Consider the following 21111-nt stretch of genomic DNA (forward strand, 5'->3'; position numbering starts at 1 on the left):
TTTTTTTTTCTGCTTATTCTTAGCTGATTGAATATTTTTTGATACAGTTTTGCTTGGGTATTTGAGTCATTTAGACAACAGACAGGGCATTTTGTCAGAGCCACTGGCATCTTTCAGAGGATGCATAATTTTTAAAGTAGCAGCATCAGGACTCATGAGGAAGACTGGAAAAGCTCCAGAAACCCACAATGCTGTTTATTATCAACAGCTCCCTTCCAACACTGCAAATTTCTTTCTTGTATGCTGGAGGCTAGTGTTATACACTGTTCTGTAAATTGCACAACATGCAAGCAAGTCTGTTCAGATTGAAGTGTCTGTGGGTAATATATGCCAGATGATCACAAAAACAGTGGCTATGGGGGACTATTAATAGGACCTGCATCTTTCAACTCTAGGATACTGGTCCAAATGTCAACAAACTGAACTATGAACAACAGAAAATATCAAATAGTGCTTCATTAATACAGATAGAAACACAACAGTCTCAGATCAGCAAGTGTCCAAGCAATGTTACAAACTGACACCGTCTTGAAAATCCCATTAGAACAGCCACAGACTGAGAATATAAGAGAAATTCCTTTCCTACACTTACCAGTGCTCTCTGCAAATTAGAGCTGGTTTGTACTGATGCAGGGAAAGCTTGTTATCCTATTGCACCTATACAGTAAGCGTTTCATGCGAAGGCAGAACCAGGTCTTCTACACTATCCATTTCAAAATAATTTGCAAACAGTAAGAGCTATAGCTAAATGCCACAAGGTGAGAAGACTCACATGAAGATCTATTTGGATGGACTCTTATCTTTTCAGAAATAAAAGAGAAAAAAGATCTCAACCACAACAAAGTAAAAAAAAAAAAAAAAGGAAGCATTTAAAAATTAAGTTCTACTCATACAGGGTAACAGCGAGTTACTACATCCAGCAGAATTAGGGAAACAACAATTACAACTCTGTCACTTGATAAATAAACATCATACCACTGAAATTGTAAGAGTCATCTCTGAAGACATGAAATTCTCCCTAGGAAACTAACTTCAAATTCCTCATTTCTGTTCATGCAGAAGTGTAAGATGTAGGGCTGTACCAACATCTCAACATGGCATCCGAGCGTCACAATTCAGATACAACATTGCACCATGGCATTTTGTCTACTTGTACTGCCTTAGGAGTGACTTGCCTCACCTAACTTCAGCCATCCAAACATCTGCCATTTAGATTCCTATACAGCAAATGAAGAAATATGGATAGAAGCAATCATCTTCTGGAGATGCCTATTTCTCTCTATAAATATAGTCCAGATGCTTAACTTTTAGGCAGTTAAAGTTAGGTGACAGTAATCCAGGGTTTATGTCATCTTACTGCCTGCATTTTTTTTAATACCGAGCAAATTTAACTGAAAAGTACTTCTAAAGCGCTAAAAGAAAACGTAACAGCCCAGTGTTGTTTAAATAACCACTGAATTCTGGACATACAAAGTTAATTCTCAGACTAGAAATGCTTGATCTCAGCTAATCTAGAAGTACATAGGGGTTTTTATCTGGAGACATATTGTGTGTGCTGAGTATAAGGAACAGGGCTACTTTTCTTCTACTGCGGAAGTTTGAGAAAGGAAGAGTGATTTCATTCAGAGTTCAGATTGGCAGTAGGCAATAACAGTTTTATTAAATGGAAAATTGTGTGGAATATTCCATTTGAAGTTATGCCAATTATTCTTTGACAGAGATGTCTGAATGGTACAAATAGGGATATTGGCATTAATATTTGAAGCATGCTAGCAGTTCCACAGAAGGTGTAGTCTGCGCCCCAAAGAGTCCAGTTTTGTAAATCACCACAGACAAGAGGCACAAAAGGGAACTTTAGTGTGATCACCCACAGCGTTCGACAACTAGATATGGTCTCCACACCAAAAGCATTTGCTCCAAACTGTTAGTTACTCAAAATGGGTTGTATAAAGTAATCCTCGGTTTTAAACAACATGAAATGAAAAGCCACATACAATAATCTCATTTAGGAAGTGTAATTGTCAAATTATGTGTTTTACGTAAGTGCAATGAAAAGTGCATGTGAAAGGTTCCACACAGAATTTAAATAGTGTTGCCAGATGGAAAAGAACATTTTACTTCACGGTAACCAAACAACTGTCTTGTTGGAGAAAGACTTAATTTCATCCTAAACTAAAAGAAGGTGCTTCAATCTGAACAAACCCTACAGAAATGTATGTTTAACAGGAAGCATGTATATATACAAATCAATAATGTTTTCCATTGTTGGACAGGCTGTTTGTATAATAAATAGTCTGTCTTGCTAACAGAGAAAAAGTAGCCTAATCTACCTTAGATAGATAGAAACTTGGCTTTCTCTTATTTCTAATTTCTTCCCTCTTATCTTTGTAAGCGTGCTGCCTGCCTTGGTAAGAAAAAACCCATGTAAGGAAACTGTATTTCACTTGATTTGCATTAATGGTCATTTCAACGCAACTGGCAAATACCTCAGCAATTCGCCCATGTGCATACAGCACGCCTTAAGAAGCGAGATGTAAAGCCACTTCTGCAACATGTCATATCCCTATACAACTCTGTAGACTATTCAAGGGTTAATTAAATGCCATCTCTGGTTGGCGGTATGGTCTAATTTAGAAGCTGAAAATACAGGCATCTGTGATGAACAGATGCCTCTTGATACCAGTTTTTAATTAAAAAAAAAAAGCTCACGGCATGCATTAGGATGCAGGGAGACTCCTAAATCTTTAAGATTAGGTTTAGGTTTAAGGAATCGTCATGGTTTAACCCTGGCCAGCAACTAAGCACCACGCAGCCGCTTCCCCCTCCCAGTGGGGTGGGGAGGAAGAAAGGAAAAAAAGTAAAACTCGTGGGTTGAGATAAGAACAGTTTAATAACTAAAGTAAAAATAAAAATACACTACTAACTAATAATAATAATAATTGTAATGAAAAAGAATACAACAAAAAAAAAAAAGGAAATAAGAAAAGACAAGTGATGCACAATGCAACTGCTCACCACCCGCTGACTGATGCCAGAGCCGCAATCCGCCCCTCCCGGCCACCTCCCCCCTGTTTATATACTGGGCATGACGTTCCATGGTATGGAATACCCCTTTGGCTAGTTCAGGTCAGCTGCCCCAGCTATGCTCCCTCCCAGGTTTAGGTTTAAGGAATCATATATATATACTAAACCCTTACGTATCACATACTAAGTTTAATATCACATACTTGGACCTTCACATACTAACAGCAATATGAAGCTCTTAGAATCTGTATTGCATATGCTCCGTTTACACATGTCCACTCTGTAACACAATTATATACTATGTCAGATACCCAGACAACAGACCTAGCCAAAACCTTCCTTGAATTTACTTTCTAAAACAACTTTGGTCAGCTTTAATGTTAAATGGCTCTAATGTAATACACAACCATGCTTTGGTACTACCTGTGTTCTGAAACTAGTAGAAAATGCTACAGGGTGCTTAGACTGAGATATTTCACCGTACGAGTGCATGATACCAGTTCTTTGAAGTTGGGCTACCAGAAAATTTCTGGGTGGCTTTTATTGTTGGTGTTAATATATGAAACCCTAGGTACTTTTCAGCTCAACTTGGCATGCAGCTTTCAGAGGGTAAAAAAAAAAACTTAATAAGAAAAATAGTGCACAGTTGCCTTCTCCCTCTCCTCACAGTTACCTGTTAAGTATACTCTAAAGGAATAAAAATCTCACTCATACAAAAAAAAACACACAAAAAAATACAAATATATATATAATGTCTTACGAAGAAATTTAGTAATCAATTACGATTACACTGCATGATAATTACTAGTGGAGATAATTTTGACAATACTTGTATTTATTCATTACCTGCTTTACTTGTAAAAACCTGAAGATTCAAAGATTTAGATGCCACATCTTGGTCTTGACAGTAATCATATCCAAAATTCACAAGTCTATGAGCAAATAAAGATCACTAAATAAATCACTTCTCCATTCACAGAGATTCATCAAAACACAAAGATCATGAGAACAGTCACTATGTAATCAAAACATACTAATTAGATTATAATCAAATGTTCTCTAAAGCAAGTTAAATTAGGCTTTAACCAATCCGCTCAATGCTGTTAGAAATGAGAATCCCAAGACTGCACACTGTTATCAGAAACCAACAATTCTGACTACACCTGCAAACTTCATATTCATTTACTGCAGCATTGTCCAACCATTCCTATACTTTGAAGTGAAAGCAAGTTCTGATGAAGTACTGGAAATCCAAACATTCATCATACCTGATAACTCAAAGGCCTAACTCTACCATTCTTATGTTTGAAAAGCTACATTTTAATCTGCAATTAGGCACACTAATTTCAGCGGAAATACTCAAAAAGGAAGCAAAAAAATCACACTCACATGGAACCTGTTATAACATGACATCCTTTTTCAGTCTTGTGCTGCCTGTGCTTTAATGGTTTTACGTATCTTTAAAATCTACAAGTCCTATTTTTGCCATGCAGAACATGCAACAGAAGATTGTAGTCAGTCTGCTTTGGCTTTTTTGTTGTTGTGAGTTTTTTTTGTTTGGTTGGGTGTTTTTGCAGAAAAGATTTTGATCCTGTAGGGATTTTCCCCCTAGGTCTTCTGCAATAATTTTGAAAAAAAAAAATTGTAACATTGAAGCTCTTAGAAGAGTTGGATTTTTTTCAGTACTAACTGCAAGAGGATACACTGCCCTTTTAGGGCAACCTGCATGTGCAGTAGCACCACACTGAGCCTTCTGCATAGCACTGAGACATTCTGAGAGCCACAGTTGGGCAGGGTGGAACTCAACTACCTTCAGTTATTGATATCTGATTTAGTAGCTTTGGCCTCCCTTTTTATTCGCAAAGAGAAACAGGCCCTTTTGGAATGTAAATTCAACTGATTGAAGACAGATGAGGATGAGATGAATTATGACAGAGTCAGACCATCCTGACTAGTTTTTCCTCAATTAAAAGGGAGCCTTAAGGAGACAAGCTCAGACGCAGTCATGTGCACGGTAGACACAGATAGAATCAGATGAATCTTAGCCTTTGAAAGTGCAGGCTGCCTGGAAATAGTATGCTGGAGGAGAAAAGAGTACAGGCAGTGTGTCATAGGCTATAAAAAGGAGCTACTGGTCTGGTTAAATGCCCAGTAAAACATGTAACAGCAATTAAAAATGGAGAGCTTCCCTTGACGGGAATTTTGACATCACCACTACAACATGCCCAAGATTAAAACAAATTAAATAGGTACAGAATACTCAGAGGAAGGATGGTTTAACCTATAGCTAGCTCTTCAGACAAATAATTTTTAAAAATGGCACCAAAAAGCAGTCAAGGATTAAATTACATTTTACTGTTGACCCTGATGAAAATGAGAAGAACGGGAGGTTTGGACACAGTGTTCATATTATTCTTATGTTCCAGTACCATGTAGGCAACTGAAAAAAAGATGCTGTGGTTCAGATGTAAATTTTACTTAGGTTTGAAAACATTACCCTATATATTAAAAGGAAAGCAAAACAAAACATAAAAACCCCTTACTTTAATTGTGTGTCATTTACAGAAATATCCAGGTGTGATTCCAGCTGTTAACCAAAAACAAACCTGTTATTTAGTGAGGTCAGTATACGATCATTAATATTTCATCCCAGTAAAATGTGTCAAACTCACATTTCACCAGATTCAAGGTTTTAGCAAAGTTTATTTATCCTCCTCTAAACACCCCCAAACACATAAAATTGATTCTTTTAAAAAAAAAAAGAAAATAAATTGTGAGATATTTAACCTCCTGCATTAGAGCAAATTTCAGCCACCGGGACAAAAATCTAGTGACAATTACATGTTCAACAGTTGTAATTTTTGTTCTGTTCTCTGTATTTTGACCACAACAGATTTTCCTGTCTCGCTTAAAACCGACACAAAACTAGTAGGTGGTTTCTTTGTCTAGTGCATTTGATAACCCTGCTTTTCAATACTTGAGTGTAAGATCAGTATAATGTCATGAACGTCACTTACTTCTAGGTTTATATCTGTGCAATTCCACTGAAGTTACCTTACAGTGGCGCAATCTGAATCTGACTGAACATATTCTTGAAAAGAATATAATGAAAAAAAAAAATCAAATGGAAAAACAAAACCCAGTTTTCCTCTGCAAAAGTTCCAGTAATAAAAGACACTGAAACAGATCTCTCTATCAGTGCCTGGAACACTGATTAATATACATAATTACATCCAACTCAAAACCATTGCATAATAAGATACTAATGACTTACTATTGAGTTAAAATTTTCATCAGGATAAAACTGGACACATTTTAAAGTGCTCCTTGATTCCTGAAATTAAGAGGATATGTTTTGTAACTGATCAAATAGAAAGCATATCATACAGACTGAAAAGTGACTGGATACTCCACAGTGTTCTACACACTCAACCCGCTTTGCTAACAGATATGCAGAAGTTAGGGGACAAAAGACGACTTTAAAAACCACATATAACCCCCCACAATAGCACTATGACATGCTTCCTTCCTGTTCCAGATCATTATCTGCCAATCATCTATAATTGCGTGGGCCCCCACTTGAAGTACAGCATTACATGTCACACACACGCACGCACATTCTAGAAAGTTAAAAAAAAAAGTTTTCCATAACTACCTATATGGCAAAAGGAACTGTATCTTATTTTGGTCAGTTCAAAAAGGGTATCTCAGAAACAAAAACAGGAATACATTTCTCCATCACAGTTCACTTCCTGTTATTTCCTAACACTCATATTTTTGGTGGCTAAGAGTCGTTAAGAAAAATCAATTTTCATTTGCGTAGAATACATAAAGTGCAAATAGTCCCTCAGTCAAAACAAAAAAAGAAAGTTAAAGAGTTTCAGCATTTCTAGCCAAGAACCTGCCCTCATTTAGTCACTCAGTAAGTCTGTGTACAACATACTTTCTAGATGTGAATTTTCTAGAACAGAGGCATTACACTCATGACAGTTTTTGGTAGATTTAGATCCTTTTGAATAAAAGATTTGGCTTTTTAAAGCCAAAAAACCTAACAACCCCACCCTTTTTTTATAGAAAGCACTGAGACCACCAGTCTTTTTGCAATTTACTATGCACAAATACCAGGTTAAGGCAAGTCTGGCTTTTGCTTTAGGTTATTTGAGGCAGGAACAAGACAGACTACCATAATGAAAAACAAACTCACACTATTATTAACCCACACACTCAAAATTTTACTGTCATGAGACAGGCAGGAACAAAACTACTAGAATGACTTTCATCTCACCTTTGGAACAATGTAGAAGAGCCTTTGTTCCATCATATCCCATTGTGCCCAAATGAGATCATCTGCAACTCTGGCTCTTGGAAGCTGACCTGAGTTTTGAATCACCTAAAGAGAAAGAAAGAACATTAGAAGTCGTCAAATAAAGTTCTGTAACAATTATGCACAGTCTGTGCTTTAAAGAGAAAAGCAATGACAGAAGAGGCACAAATACTGAAGTGCTCGGAGGGAATATGCTACTTGTTAGCTGCACAAAGTCCACCTTTGTTGTGTGCAAGGTGCTCAGTTTAAAGAGATCTGAAGCACAGTTTTCAGGGTACACCTACTACCAAATATTTTCTTTGAGATTTCCTTGCTTGCAAGAAATTCACCACTTAAGCTGCTCAAAGTGAACAAAGAAAAACAGATGGTACTCTTCATCATAGAGAAGGGGAGACGAGTGAAACACCACACTCAGTTCAGAACCAGCTACATTAACTATTGAAGGAAGATGCGTTAGCTACAAAAGGGATTTCCGTCCAAAGTCTCAGCCACATGATGGAGAGTACTGGCAGTAGGGAAAGGGCTAGAATTGTGGAAAACTGTTGGGATTGTATAAATGCACTCTTGAAAGATGTAGGGAGATTTCATGTCAACCAAAACAAATCTGTTTGTTAGAAGGACATCAGATTGATCTGTTTTTTCAGATTACACTCTTTGTCTTTACTCTGCTACTGTAGTCTAGCATATAAACCCCATCTGCTTTAAAAGCAATGATAAACTTTGAGAAGACCATGAAAGACTTCAAAGTGACTGAAAATCAGGACCTTAACTTTTTCCTTCCAAGCCTACATTTGTCTCCATAAAGCAAAACACTGGCTTTCGTGACACAGTTCTTTACTATATTAGATGTACGTTTATTAATAATACGTCTTCTAAGCAAAACATCTACAATTTGTTGAAGACAAATTCATGTTAGAAACAGGAAAGAGAGATGAGGGGAGAAAGAGATTGGAACATTCACGGTACTTGGAGTGTATCTAAGTTTTACGTCTTTTGTTTGTTTGTTTTTTTAAATGAATCCTTTACTGGGACACACAGACTCCCAAAAGGCAAAGTCAGGAAGGTAACTCCACAAATATTTTTAAATGGTTTAAAAATGTATATACACTATGTTTACTCCCAACTTCTAACATACAGACACATCCAGCAACAAACAAAAACCAATAAAATAAGTAACTTTCCTCATAGATTACACAGTATAGAGGTTTTTTAATCAGCTTTGTGGTTAGCTTTGTAAGTTGCCACACTATCAATCCTTTCTTTAATATACTTTGTGTTGCCCAAGTATAAAACTACAAAAACAGTTAGCTAAAATTACAGATGTTTAAATTTTCAATTAAAGCAAAAAACCTCAAACCCCAAGATTTTTCAAGTCTTACCACTTTGTGTTCTTCTTCTGCAACAACAGGAATGTCAAATTGTTCAATATCTTTAAAATATATTAAAAAAAATCATTACCAACTTACATTTTTATATGCTTTTATACAGCTTATTAAACAATCTCACCTCTTAGAATCCTATAAGAACACATTAGGGCCAGGAAAGTTCAACTCGGTGTGAGAGGAAATCTGTGATATATGAACACAGGTGCCTATGCAAAGTCCTGGACTCTCTTCCTTTCCTGAGCCGAGGGTGGCCTTAGCCATACCACCTCGTGGAAACAGTTCTCTGCCCATGTCAGCACAGCACCATCAGGAAGAGTGCTAACTGAAACGTGCCAAACCAAGCCAAGGAGCACACTTATAAAGAAAGAGCATGCAGAGCTGCATGCCTGCACCCGAGACTACACCCTAGCCCTGTTTCACTTCCTACCACGAATACCACCTCACAGTCCTTTCCCACGCAAAATTCCTAAAAGTTATTGGTAGTTTGCCTGTGCGAAGGGTGTAAGATTCACCCAGCAGATGTTATAAATGTTTCTGATATAGTTCACAGCACTATGTGAATGTATTAGGAGGTGAACTCTGCCCATCTAAGTCCAGCCACCTAAAGGTTGGTGTCCAGCTTAGCAGAGAAGATAGGCCTCTCCAAAAAGACGGGAAAAGCGATCTCACTCTATAAGACTGAAAGGCAAGAGGGATAAACAGCCTTTTCCAAGTGTCCACTTCTACCCATTCCCTCCCTTTAGATTAGGCTGAACATGCAAAGTTAGCTGAATCCAAGGAACTATTGTCCTATTCTTATCCCACTTGTCACGTGCTAAATCACAATCCATCTCTCATAGTCAATTGCTCTGCTCTAAATTTATATATGCAGCTATAAAAGCCTACTTTAGCTTTTTTAGAAATAAAGATTAACTGATGAATGCATGAACTAAGCTAATAATTGCAGTCAAAGCTGGCCATTCTGCTAACATTGAAAAAAAATCCCATTAAATTATACAGTTTTTGAAAGACATTGGGAATACCTAGAATAGCTCACACCCTTTTTTTTTTCCCCTGTTTTTTTCCAATAAAAGTCTACCAAAAATATAATCTATAACAACCATCTTAAAGTAAAAGAATGACAATGTACTTTCAAAATATTAACTCACATTTATCTTCTGAAACTAGCAAGAGGCGACTTTCTGTAGAAGTATTTCTGCCTTCAACTGGATAAAGAAACTATACAGAAAATTTCACAAAAGTAAGTAAATAACCAAAGCAGTTTAGAACACTTATCTAAAATGTTTTTTTTTAGCTGGCTATTTACATATTTTTAAATTAAGACAGGCACACTAATGATATTTAATTAATAAAAATAGCTATTATTACAGACTAGTAGTCACCAATCACTACAATTGCAAGCTTCAGGGGATTGAAGAGAAATAAAAAAAGTATCCTTCATGTCAGAGAAATATTCTACTTCAAACATTTTATGAAGTTTCTCATTTTTTTTTCATTCTATGAAGAAACATGGGCACACTATCTCTGTAACAGTTGCAAGATAACATGAGATATTTCTGCACTCAACCACTTTTTCTCTCTAGCATAGTGGATTAAAAACGTTTATATTTAGATTAGTTGAATAATTTACCTGTACTCGAACACAGCTATCCACAGCCTTTAGGACTCTCACATTATTAATGGGATGAATTTCAATTAGCAAGGTTAAATACTTGGATACTGCAAAAAGAACATGTTTTAGATAACATTCTTTTTTTATACACAATTTTGTTTTCTAAACAGAAATTATGTGGGGAGAAAAAGCAAAAGGGTACAATATTTCTAACAGTATTAAAACAATCCACTTGTAGTACCTGACTGTAATAGCCGACTTACTCTGTCTTCCTCGGTATACTGACGGAAGCTGACTGCTAAGGGGGAAAAAAAAAAAAAAACAACCAAACACCAACCACAGTGAGCATGCATATTTGATATTAAACTTATTAAACGTTCTTGGAGAGTGAGCATCACAAATTTTTACCAAAAACATATACGTTAAGGAACAACAGAAGCTCTTCTAGATGTAGGAGGCATGTATAAATGCAGGATAGGGAAGCGAACAAAGGGTCAGTGTGTCTTAGATTTTTGTTTTAATAAAACGGCCATATTGTCACAGCTGTGTCTTTATGTTGTTACCTACATTATTTGGTGATCGATTCACTGAAATGCATAGACTGCTGTGGGCAACATATGGGTCAAAACAGATTTAAGTAATTCTAGACCCAAATGTATCATCCTACTAAACTAAATCATCTTTACCATGACACAAAAAAATTTAATGATAAAACACATATTTACCCAATAACGTCCTTTCATTGTTGACCGAACAACTGATTATGCGTAGATCCCTCTCAAACATATAGAGGTGCTATAGAGAAACACATTAATGCTAATAAATTATTTTTTTAAACTATATAAAGAAAACCATCTAATTACTCCTCCTTAGGAAAACACTGCTGACCAGTACACCATTCTTATTTTTAAAGCAAATCATTTCACAGCCAGAAGAACCATATTTCAAGCCTCAATTCTATCACTTCTTCTTTTTCTCATTTGTTTGTTTCTTACTGGTTCTTTTGAGCTCTATGTTGCCACTAGAGCAGCACAGCAGACCTTTATGTAAATATGAAATTTCACCCATTTCATACTGTAACGGGGACACCTGCAAAGGCCTGTTATCATGATTCCAGCCACTGAATTGCAGTACATTGTTTTAGAATAATTTCTTATAAATAGTAGCACCAAACAGACTGAGGATGCACACGTAACAAAACCCAAAGCATTTACTTCTTAGCACACATGTTCAGTGTGAACAGGAGTGGAAAGGGCTTGAATTTGTTGTTTAGAAATAAAGATATGACGGTTTACTACTCCCAAGTCATTCAGATGTTCTGTAATGTTCTGCATCTTAATACTACTGAGCATCATTTGAATACCTTCTCCGGTCTCTCTTCTGTTTCAAACAAGCATATACTCCTTAAGGACATAACATAGTGTGTTGCAAGGCATCAAAATCTGAAACACTACAGCACTGTCTTCACCAGGGAGAAGCCTGGTATTGTTCTCACCTCATTTTGCTTAGTTTGAAGATCATACAATCCAATGTGAGTATTTCTCTGATTTCCCTATGGATGAAAACAAATTAGCACTGGCAATGTAAATATATACAAAGTTAAACACTTTTTTAATTTTTTTCCTACCTTCCTCTCTTCTTCCCCCTGCCCCTTGACACACATCCTCATACACTTCCCTGTCCTATGAACAGGCAGTTAATTATCTAATTCCAAGAAAGCAAGGCAAGCAAGAGAAGAAAGTATTTGGTTTTTTTCCTTTTAGAACTAATACACGGGATAAAGCTGAAACGTGGCCAACTCACAACCCACAAGCCATTGCATAAGCCAAGTGCCTCTCTCTCACTTCGGTTCTAAACTGGGTTTAGTTATAGGCAGTAGGGCCAGGAAGAGAGATGTCCATACAAGAATGGAAGTGGATGCCACGGCCCCTGGAAGATTTCAGGCTGGTATTCCAAACCTCACCAACTCGGTGGGTCATTGCTCCAAAAGGGAGCACAAAAACATCAAACATCAGCAAACACAGCTTCCAGTGATCTGGCTACAGGCTGGAAAAAGGGTTTCAGCTCTGCCTTAGGAAATGATTGTTTGAAGGCTAAATATATTTCACAAGCTCAGATGACACCATTAGCCTGCTGCCTTTGAAAAGAAATATAATACACATCCTTTCTGGCTTATTGATAATAACATACAATGATTTTGTTTGGGGCACTTCTAAGACTATACAAATCAAAACTTTTCTTCTTGGCAATTTTTACCATGGTTTAAATTTTCAAAATTTAAAAAAAAAAAAAAAAATCTGCTTGGCAGCATATATTGTATATCAAATCAAGCTGAAGTCCATTAATGTACTCTAGGTATAGGCACTAAATTACTAAACTGTTGAAATTAAATCCAGCCACATAGGCTGGTACTCAAACAGTGAGCATCATTGTTTTTTACTACAGCTTGGGGGGGGAGAGGGGAGAAATCTGTGGTTATTTACAAAGTTATGGCATCTTGCTTCATGAATTTAAAACAACAGCCTGAGTAGTCTCCTCCTAAGGGGTCTATTTCTGAGTGTCTCATTATTGTTGTGGCAATGACAAAAGTCTTTGACTTCTGATTTAAACAAGGAAAACAAAATGTCTTTATATTAAGACACAGGCTTCAGGCCTCCTAATTTAAGGTGAAGCAAGTGCTTTCACAACCGTTCTTTCCAAGTGTGTCTGAAACGCTAACATCCTCTGTACTTAGCTACTGAAGAATACACTTTACAAGACTGGTAACAGGACTACATCAGTGCCCATATCTGTGCATAAGCTAAGATGCTTGTTTTTATGTTTACTCTAAAGATTCTTGTATTGCCTTGCAAAATAGAAGCGCTGACACTAGAATTCACTTCTGTTAAAAATATCTTCCTTTACACCAACTATCAATGTCACGGAAGACAGACACTGTCAAAACTACAGTACAACGCAATACTCTAAAATAAGCTTGAAAATAAAGCTCATTCTCCACCTTCCCCTGATTTCATGCAGAATGCACTTAATTTTCTTCCACTTAGCAGATAAAGGTTGTTTTCTATTTGTATCTATTAGGAAACAAGCCAGGGCAGCTCAGTTTAGTTTACATCCTTGTTGTGTGCTATCCTCACCGACAATGTCACAGCTAAAGTTTGCTGCTATAAAACCAACAGGAAAGGCTCACAGACATATAGCTGTGTCTTGCAAAAGTGGTAGCTCATTAGTTATACATAGTTTATCATGAAGGGGGGGGAGAGAGAGAGAAAGAGGTATTAAACTGCCCTAACAACTCAGTAAGATCTGTAGTTTGTTAGAAGCTGTAATTACATCGTGATTTCTCCAACATAAGTTTAAGGAAACAGAAGGACTAACTGCAGACACTAAGAGCAGTCTGTTTTCCCCAGGTAAGCTTTCCAGTGTAATGATGTATATTAGCAGAACAGAATAGAAAAGTGCAAAGAATACTTATATTTTAGAACAAGTTTGTAAAAATTTAAAAGTACTGTCAAACTGGGGCCTAAAACTACTTGTCATTTGTTAAGGTGCATACACCAAGATTCTTTTTTCTTCTATGTAAACATGAATGGATACCCCTCTTAAAAGGTTTGCAGTAAACTCCAAAACCACAGAACTATACCCATTCGTTGTCAATGGACTGTTTCAGGAAAGGAAACATTTGGATTGAATCCTTGTTAAGTCAGTAGTAAATTGTAAAAAGACAGACACGGACACACAATACTCCCAACACTTGCTGTTTTTTAGCATTCTGCTCTTGAGAGGGGAAAAAAAAAAATTCAGTCCTGCTTGAAGGTATCCCTGTCCCAAGGTGTGAATGCAGCTGACACAGACATAACTAATTTAACAAAAGCACGGACATCAGGAAAGGCACAGCATTAGCAGCTCAGGACCCAGCCTGTTCAGGACACTGGGTGAGTGCTATGCAGCTACAGCCTGGGCCACCACACGTGCTCCGACCAATATACAAGCCACCTAGACTAACATGAGCTTTGGGGCAGACATACCCACATGTTCTTATCATGCATGCAGACAAGTGTGGATGTATTGACTCCCATTGACATCTACAGCACCTAAGTGGGTACCAACACTTTCAGCTGATGAGCCCAATTTTTATTGATCCAAGAAAGAAATGTGTACCACACACTATGAACAACTTCTCTCTGGGAGAAGCATCATATATTTAATGCAATACCACCTTAAGATACATTTGTTCTTTGTGAGAAAACTCCAGGAAGTATCTTCCAGTTTGCCCATTAACAAGTGTAAAAAACACTTATAGTAGAAGCAAACAAAATATGTCAGCATCCTTCCCAATAGAGGAATAAATAGATGCTGGTTCTTCAGCAGGCTGACTCACTCAGGAGAAAAAGATCGGACTACTTTATCATGGTACGAGAACAGGAAAAGAAACAACAGCAGCATCTCCTTTGGGATGGCATTTGAGAGGTGAAAACTGCAGGACAGCTGTGCAGTTTGCTAGTTCCAGTTCTCAGGCTTTGTCATCCAGCCATTCCTACCACACAAGCTGCAGAAGTCACTTTATTCCCAAAATTAGGAAAGAGAAACTACAGTGAACATTTTCAGTGTCTTCCTGTGCAGCCTTTACCCCTAGGTTCGGGGAACTAAGCCTAGGTGTTTAAATCCTCCTGAGAGTCACTGGCCTATTCAGTCAATAGAGTCTAGTGGGTATTTGTCCACCTCCTCCACCCCACACGCCCCCTCCCAAATTACAGGGTACAAGTGGCCAGTTCTCTAAACTCCACCAACTGTTTTGACCAGATCCCTACTGACTACAATGGGAGCTTAGACACCTAGCACACAGGCAGACACCTACATTTAGATGTGTGAACCTTGAGCTACAACTCATCCCTTGTGCCAGTTGCAAGAGCCTGAAAAGCATACAAGGCAGTTGGACTCCACTGTCAGAAGCCCAAAAAAGCTTAGTGTGAGATTCCACAGATGCCAGAAAGCAGGGACATCACACATATGCAGTACCCCATCTCCTGTTGGGAGCTATATGGGTTACTTTCATTAAGTCTTTCTAGAGTTTTGAGCAATGAAAAAAAAAAATAATAACTTGACACATTCTTTAGTGTTGTTTTTATGGTTAGTGTTGTCTTGTACAGACTCCCCTTCCTATGCCTGTACTAAAGGAAACATCCACCCACAGTTAAAGTGTATTATACCTTGATGAAGGCCTCACCTCTTCCCTTAACCCTAGGGAAGCCGGAGAGTTTTAGTATTGTTGAGCCAGAGGGGAACAAAAGGCAGCCCTATTCTACTGGAGTCTGCTCCCTCCAATCTGCACTCTTCAAGAACCAAGATCCTCCAGAATCCAGCTGGGTCTGCAGATTTCTCCAAGATGCACAGAAAAGGAGCACAGCTTGTCTCATCAAGGGGAAACCTTCTCAAACCATATAAAAATCTCACGGAACTACAGGTGTTTCAACCTAAAAGCTATACATATGCCATGGAGAGCAGAATCCTATGTTAAAAAGGATAGCTCCAGATACTTCAAGACATCAAATAAACAACTTCAGAGTACTTGCAATAAAGTGCTATAGATGAATCTTAAAGTAACAAAGAAGAAAAGCAGAAGCAGAATTGGTGTTAGATAAATGGCATCTTAACATATATATTGGTAGGAGGAAACATATTTAACTAAAGCAGTGCACATGAATTTAATAGTCAGACTTCCCTGAGACATTCTGAGGGTGAAAGAATGCGCTACTTACAAAGAGTTTATCTGTTAAAGAAACAGCATTTCACTCAGGGTGAGATTCTGGCCCCCAAAAAATCAACAGCAAAAACCCTATGGACTTAATCAGGTCAGTACTTTACTCTCCATTTCATCATTCTTAACCTTTGTCTGAAGTGGAGACAGGTATTTTCCCATTGCCCAACTCTCCAAGTTGTAATCAGTCGAGTTTTCATGTTCTAACCCTCAATGCAAAAATTTTTAAACTACAAGGACTCAATTAGGCACAGATACACATACAGTGTTATTCTCTGCTATATTTTTAAGTTCCATGACAGACTTACCTTCCAGGTATAAATAATTTTTCCATTTCTTTCAACATTTACGACGTAGAGCACTGATGAATTCTCAGAAGTATCTGAAATTATAAGTATCAAAAGGCACAGGATTTTCATTTGAGCTGGAACATGATACAATTTATGCACACTTTAAGCAAAGATACTAAATACATTTTTCCATATAAATACTTCTTTGTACATGCCAAAGTTACTCCCTTCTGGAAAGAAAGAGAGAGTATTTCTTACACCATGATTTAAATCTGATAAACTTCAACACAAAATAGTTAAGGGGTTTCTAAACACACAGGAAAGAATTATTTATGTAAACTCCTAACTCTTCATTACAATTGTGATTCTAATGGCCACTACCTTTCCTGATGAAATGAAATGTGCTTTTTTCACTATCTTCCATTCACAGAAAATAAATTGCATTTATCCATTATACACAACACGGGGTTGAAACAGTTGCACTCTGATCCTCAGAACGCTACAGCAAGATAGAACTAGCCCGAGGAAAAGTGTCACTTGCTCCCACCTGCCCCTTCAGCATTCCAAAGGAATGCCTGGAAATAAACTACATCTTCAGAGATTAACTCTACAACACCTCCTCCCCCACCAAACCCAAGAACCGCAAGATTAAGCACCACATATATGCAATATACCTACAGGTACAAGGAAATTAAGCAATGCAGGACAAGGGATACGACGTGGGGTGCGAATGAAAGAGTAGAGTGAAAAGGGAAACAGATGAGCAGGAAGCTAGGATGGACACAGAAAGAGAAGAGCACATCTGGACAAAGCAGCGCAAAATAAAAAGTAAAGGAAAACACCAGAAAAAAAGATAAAATGTCATACTTGAGATGACAAAAACGCATGCTTTCCTGATGCTGCTTTTCCGTTTTCTAATCGCTGCAGCCACCAAAAATGTGTTTATCTCAGATGGAATTTTCACTAAAAGTGGAAATTTTGCCCTTAATAAGGTTGACAGCTGCATGATTGGTCCTAGTTTTAAGATAAAGGTAGCCTGTGGTTCAGTGAGCATCAATAAAAACAATTCCCCACAACTCTCCACAAGCATTTAGTCAAGTTCGACACTATTTACTTCGCAATTATCATGAAGCATGTTGATAGAAGGAAGACATGTGAAACTTAGTTTCACAAGCCTGATACTATGAACTGGCTTGTACAGCTTGCAGTGATAAGAAAAAAAACTTTTTACAAATATTATCAGAAGGAAATAAATTCTGTATTTTGTTGAGGGAGGACAATGAAAATCCTTAGCGTACATTTAACAATGCATCACTTCCTACTGGTTTCAGATCACTCAAAATACACTAAAATACCACTACATTAGGGCTAGCTGGTGACGACTGAAAAAGTCTCAGATAACCATATATTCTGCCCTTCTTTTAGAGGAAACTTCCCGGAATTTAACCACCACTTCAAACTTTCAAAATGAGTACTACGGTCTCCACACTTCTCTCTCATACAATACTTCCTCAGAACAGAATTTAGCTAGAAAATAAGGTCCACAAGAAATATCCAAGTCAATGAATTTCTCTATCACCCGACACAGAGATCTTAAAGGTGTTGAAAAAGTTCCGTGTCAGAAGCGAGTTTCACGTCACTGAACATTGTCAGTGGGAATATAAAGCCAAAGAAGAAGTGGCAATCATCTCTGCCCTTGGAAAGTCCTGCAGTAAAACTCTGCACATAGAATTACAACTTCTTCCTCATCCCCACAGCTGAGACCAGCAGATGAAGAGCTGCAAAAGAACCAACCCAACCTGCCTGCCCAGCAAACAACTCTTATCAACACACTCAGGAGAATGCAGTGTTTGATTTCCTGAAGGCCATTATACGCAGCTTATACAAAAATAAGTGGAATAAACAGAACAAGGCTGGTTCTCTTCACATGTCACTCCCCTCCCATCATAATAGCTACTCCCAGCTCTCATGCAATTAGAAATTCTCACACGCTATCAAGGGTTTTCAAGTCCTCAGGAAAGAAAATAATAAATATGAATAACTGTAACATCTGAAACCACTGACACAAAAGTACCATGACTCCTAAAAATTACTTGCTTTCTGTGAATAGGTATTTCTTTGAAGTTTAAATGAAGCTTTTCAAATTCCTACCTCCCACCATCACATTCCTAATACAACAGCACTACATCAGAGGAAAAAGTCAGTATACAGAGACAAAAGTTGAAATGCAATACAGCAATGCTGGTATCTGATCACATGCACCTTCCAACCTAGATTCTTCTGATTCTGTATTACCAGGGGCGTTTACTGAACGAAGAGCCTGTATTACATTTTAAAAAGCTGAATACGATTGTCCCTTTCCCAAACACAAGTCAGCATCATTTTGAGATCATGATGACATAAATGCATAGGTTGACTCATTGAATTCATCACGGATGAACTGATAAATTCATAGATGAATTGATTACGCATGGAGAATTTCAGAATTTTACCTCAAATCCCTTCAGTACACCATTCAACAGTTGTTCAGTAAACTATCTAGTACATGTGAAATAACTTTTAACAGATTTTGTAACTGATGGCTTGGTAAATAATTTTCTTTTATAAAACCAAAAAAAAGCTGATACTTTCTGGTTTACCTCCAAACAAGTTCTTATGAAACTATTTGATAACAGCCGCTCAACATGGGAAGCAGTTAAATATTTTGAGTTAATTAAAAGCAACCAAAGGAGTTGAGGTTTCAAGTTCATCACACGGTACATCAATGACCATCTTTTTCTACTCAAGTAATACCTATTACAGTTTTGGGTTGTTTTTTTTTTTAGTTTCCATCAATTTCTGAAAAGCAGAACTGAGCCAGCTGCCCTGCAGATGAGTGAGAACAAACACAAGCAAAAAACCACAGGGCCGAGAATAGAGGGGTCATTCTTTTTTTCCAACCACGACATCAAGCACTCACTATGCCAGCTATCGCACACTGCTGTGACAACTAACACTTTATCTAACTTTAACTAGCACTCATTTACCACATAGACAAAAGTGTTCGGGGTTGTTGGGTTTTCTTCCTCCCAGAAAGGGGAGTAGTGTGGGAGACGTAGTCATGCTAAAAGTCTTTGGGGGGGGGGGTGGGGGGGTGGGGGGGGTGGGTAACCAAACACACAAAAAAAACACCACATGTGTGAAGAAGCAGAAGAAAGAAACAAGCTGTGGAGTGCAGCAGACGTGCAGAAGTGCTTTCGGCATGCGAGAAGTTCCTTGAAGACATCAAACTTCCCCGCCTCAAGTACCCCGGCCACAGGGACCTGAGGGACGAGCCCGCCGCGGACACGCAGCCCGGGGGCTGGCGTAGCTCGCTCCTCTGGAGCCCGGCCGAGGGAGGGGGCAGCGGCCGCTCCCCTCACCCTGCTCCGGAGGGGGGCACTCCGCCGCCGCCGCCATTACCCCCGACCCCCCCGCGGCCGGAGGCGGCGCGGCCCTGACCGGAAGGCGCAGGAGCCCGGGGCGCAGGCCGAGGGGAGCCGCACCCGGGGGTCTCGCCTCAGGCCCGGCTCCTCCGCCCGCGGGAGAGGGCAGCACACGGAGCCGGCTGGGGGCGAGCGAGCGAGCGGGCGGAGGGAGGGAGGGAGGGAGGGAGAGGGCTCCCCTCAGCCCTCCCCGGGGAGCGGGCGGCCCCGCCGCAGCGGAGCCCGCCGGCGGAGCGCCACCCGCCGCGGCGTTACCTAGAGCCGCGGCCCAACCCCGCGCCGCCAGCCAGGGGATCACATCCCTCTGCAGATCAAACTCGGCCACCAAGTGAAGCAGCATAGCGCCCTCCTCTCGCCTCGGCCCGCCGGGGACGCGGGGCGGCCGCCAGCCCAGCGCAACCCCACTCCGCTCGGGCTGCCGGAGCTCCCCGCCCCACCGGCACCGGCTCCTACAGGGTGACCGCCGCCGCCATGGGCCCGCCCGCTCGGGCCCCCTCGGCGTCCATTGGGCGCGGCGGGTGTCACTCAGCTGGCGGCGGCGCGGAGTGGCTGGGTGCGCTCCCGCCTCCCTCCGTCCCCCTCAGCCGGCGGCGGGGCGGAGCGGGGCGGGGCGGGGCGGGTCGCGGTCGCTGAGGGGTTCCGGCGGTGCGGGTCCCGTTCCGAGGCCCGGCGGTCTTCCGCTTCCTACCGGGGGATGGGAGCAGCGGGGACAGCGCCCCAGAGCCTGGCCACGGGGGGCAGCCTGCGTGCAGGGGGGCTTCAGGTGGACTCGAAGGCCCTCGTTCCCCCGTTGGCGCTGGCGCCCAGGCTCCTCCGGAGGCATGCTGGAAGAAGGGGTTATCCTTTTTGAAGCTTCACTCACGGAGTGACACAGAGTGCTTTAAACAGTTGCCTGTGGGTGAGGTCTGGTGTCAAGCTTCAGTCGTCCGGTGTCCGCTGATCAGAGGGCCCCAGTCGTCTGTTACCCTCCTCGCGTTCACCCTGGAGTTGTTAGTTTTTTTCCAGGATTTCAAGCAGCATCCCTGTTTTCTGAGATTATGCACTCTGAAATTGCTTGTTGAATAGATGGAGTCTCTCTGTGCAAACTGCTTTGGCAGAGCTCAGCATGTCCTCTCAGACTAGGCCTGGCCTGATCCTGCTTTTCATCTGTCTACTAGCAAAGGAGGTAAAGCTTAGTGTAATCTTAGGGAGTTTTGTGGTTTGTTTGCTTGGGATTTTTTTAGCTTTCGACAATATTTGTAGTGCTGATAAGATGCT

The 21111-nt window shown here is 39.8% G+C and overlaps 1 protein-coding gene across 3 annotated transcripts in view; it reads right to left on the minus strand.

Annotated features, from left to right (window-relative positions):
- GSAP (gamma-secretase activating protein) overlaps window positions 1-20194 on the minus strand; it is a 48729-nt gene extending 28535 nt beyond the window's left edge. Inside the window, exons 1-12 of one of the 3 annotated variants that reach the window (XM_050906757.1) lie at window positions 20110-20194; window positions 16409-16482; window positions 11841-11897; window positions 11071-11140; window positions 10587-10640; window positions 10364-10452; window positions 9882-9951; window positions 8728-8777; window positions 7310-7414; window positions 6299-6358; window positions 5568-5611; window positions 3871-3956 (exon numbers count right to left, since the gene is read on the minus strand). In XM_050906757.1, coding sequence (XP_050762714.1) covers window positions 3871-3956; window positions 5568-5611; window positions 6299-6358; window positions 7310-7414; window positions 8728-8777; window positions 9882-9951; window positions 10364-10452; window positions 10587-10640; window positions 11071-11140; window positions 11841-11897; window positions 16409-16482; window positions 20110-20194 — 844 coding nt within the window. Of the gene's footprint in view, window positions 1-3870; window positions 3957-5567; window positions 5612-6298; window positions 6359-7309; window positions 7415-8727; window positions 8778-9881; window positions 9952-10363; window positions 10453-10586; window positions 10644-11070; window positions 11141-11840; window positions 11898-16408; window positions 16483-20109 lie in introns of all 3 variants that reach the window. The other 2 variants (XM_050906747.1, XM_050906767.1) reach the window with 2 other exon arrangements.
- Between the last annotated feature and the right edge of the window lie 917 nt (window positions 20195-21111).

The sequence above is a fragment of the Gymnogyps californianus genome, chromosome 1, assembly GCF_018139145.2.
Source record: "Gymnogyps californianus isolate 813 chromosome 1, ASM1813914v2, whole genome shotgun sequence".
Taxonomy (NCBI): domain Eukaryota; kingdom Metazoa; phylum Chordata; class Aves; order Accipitriformes; family Cathartidae; genus Gymnogyps; species Gymnogyps californianus.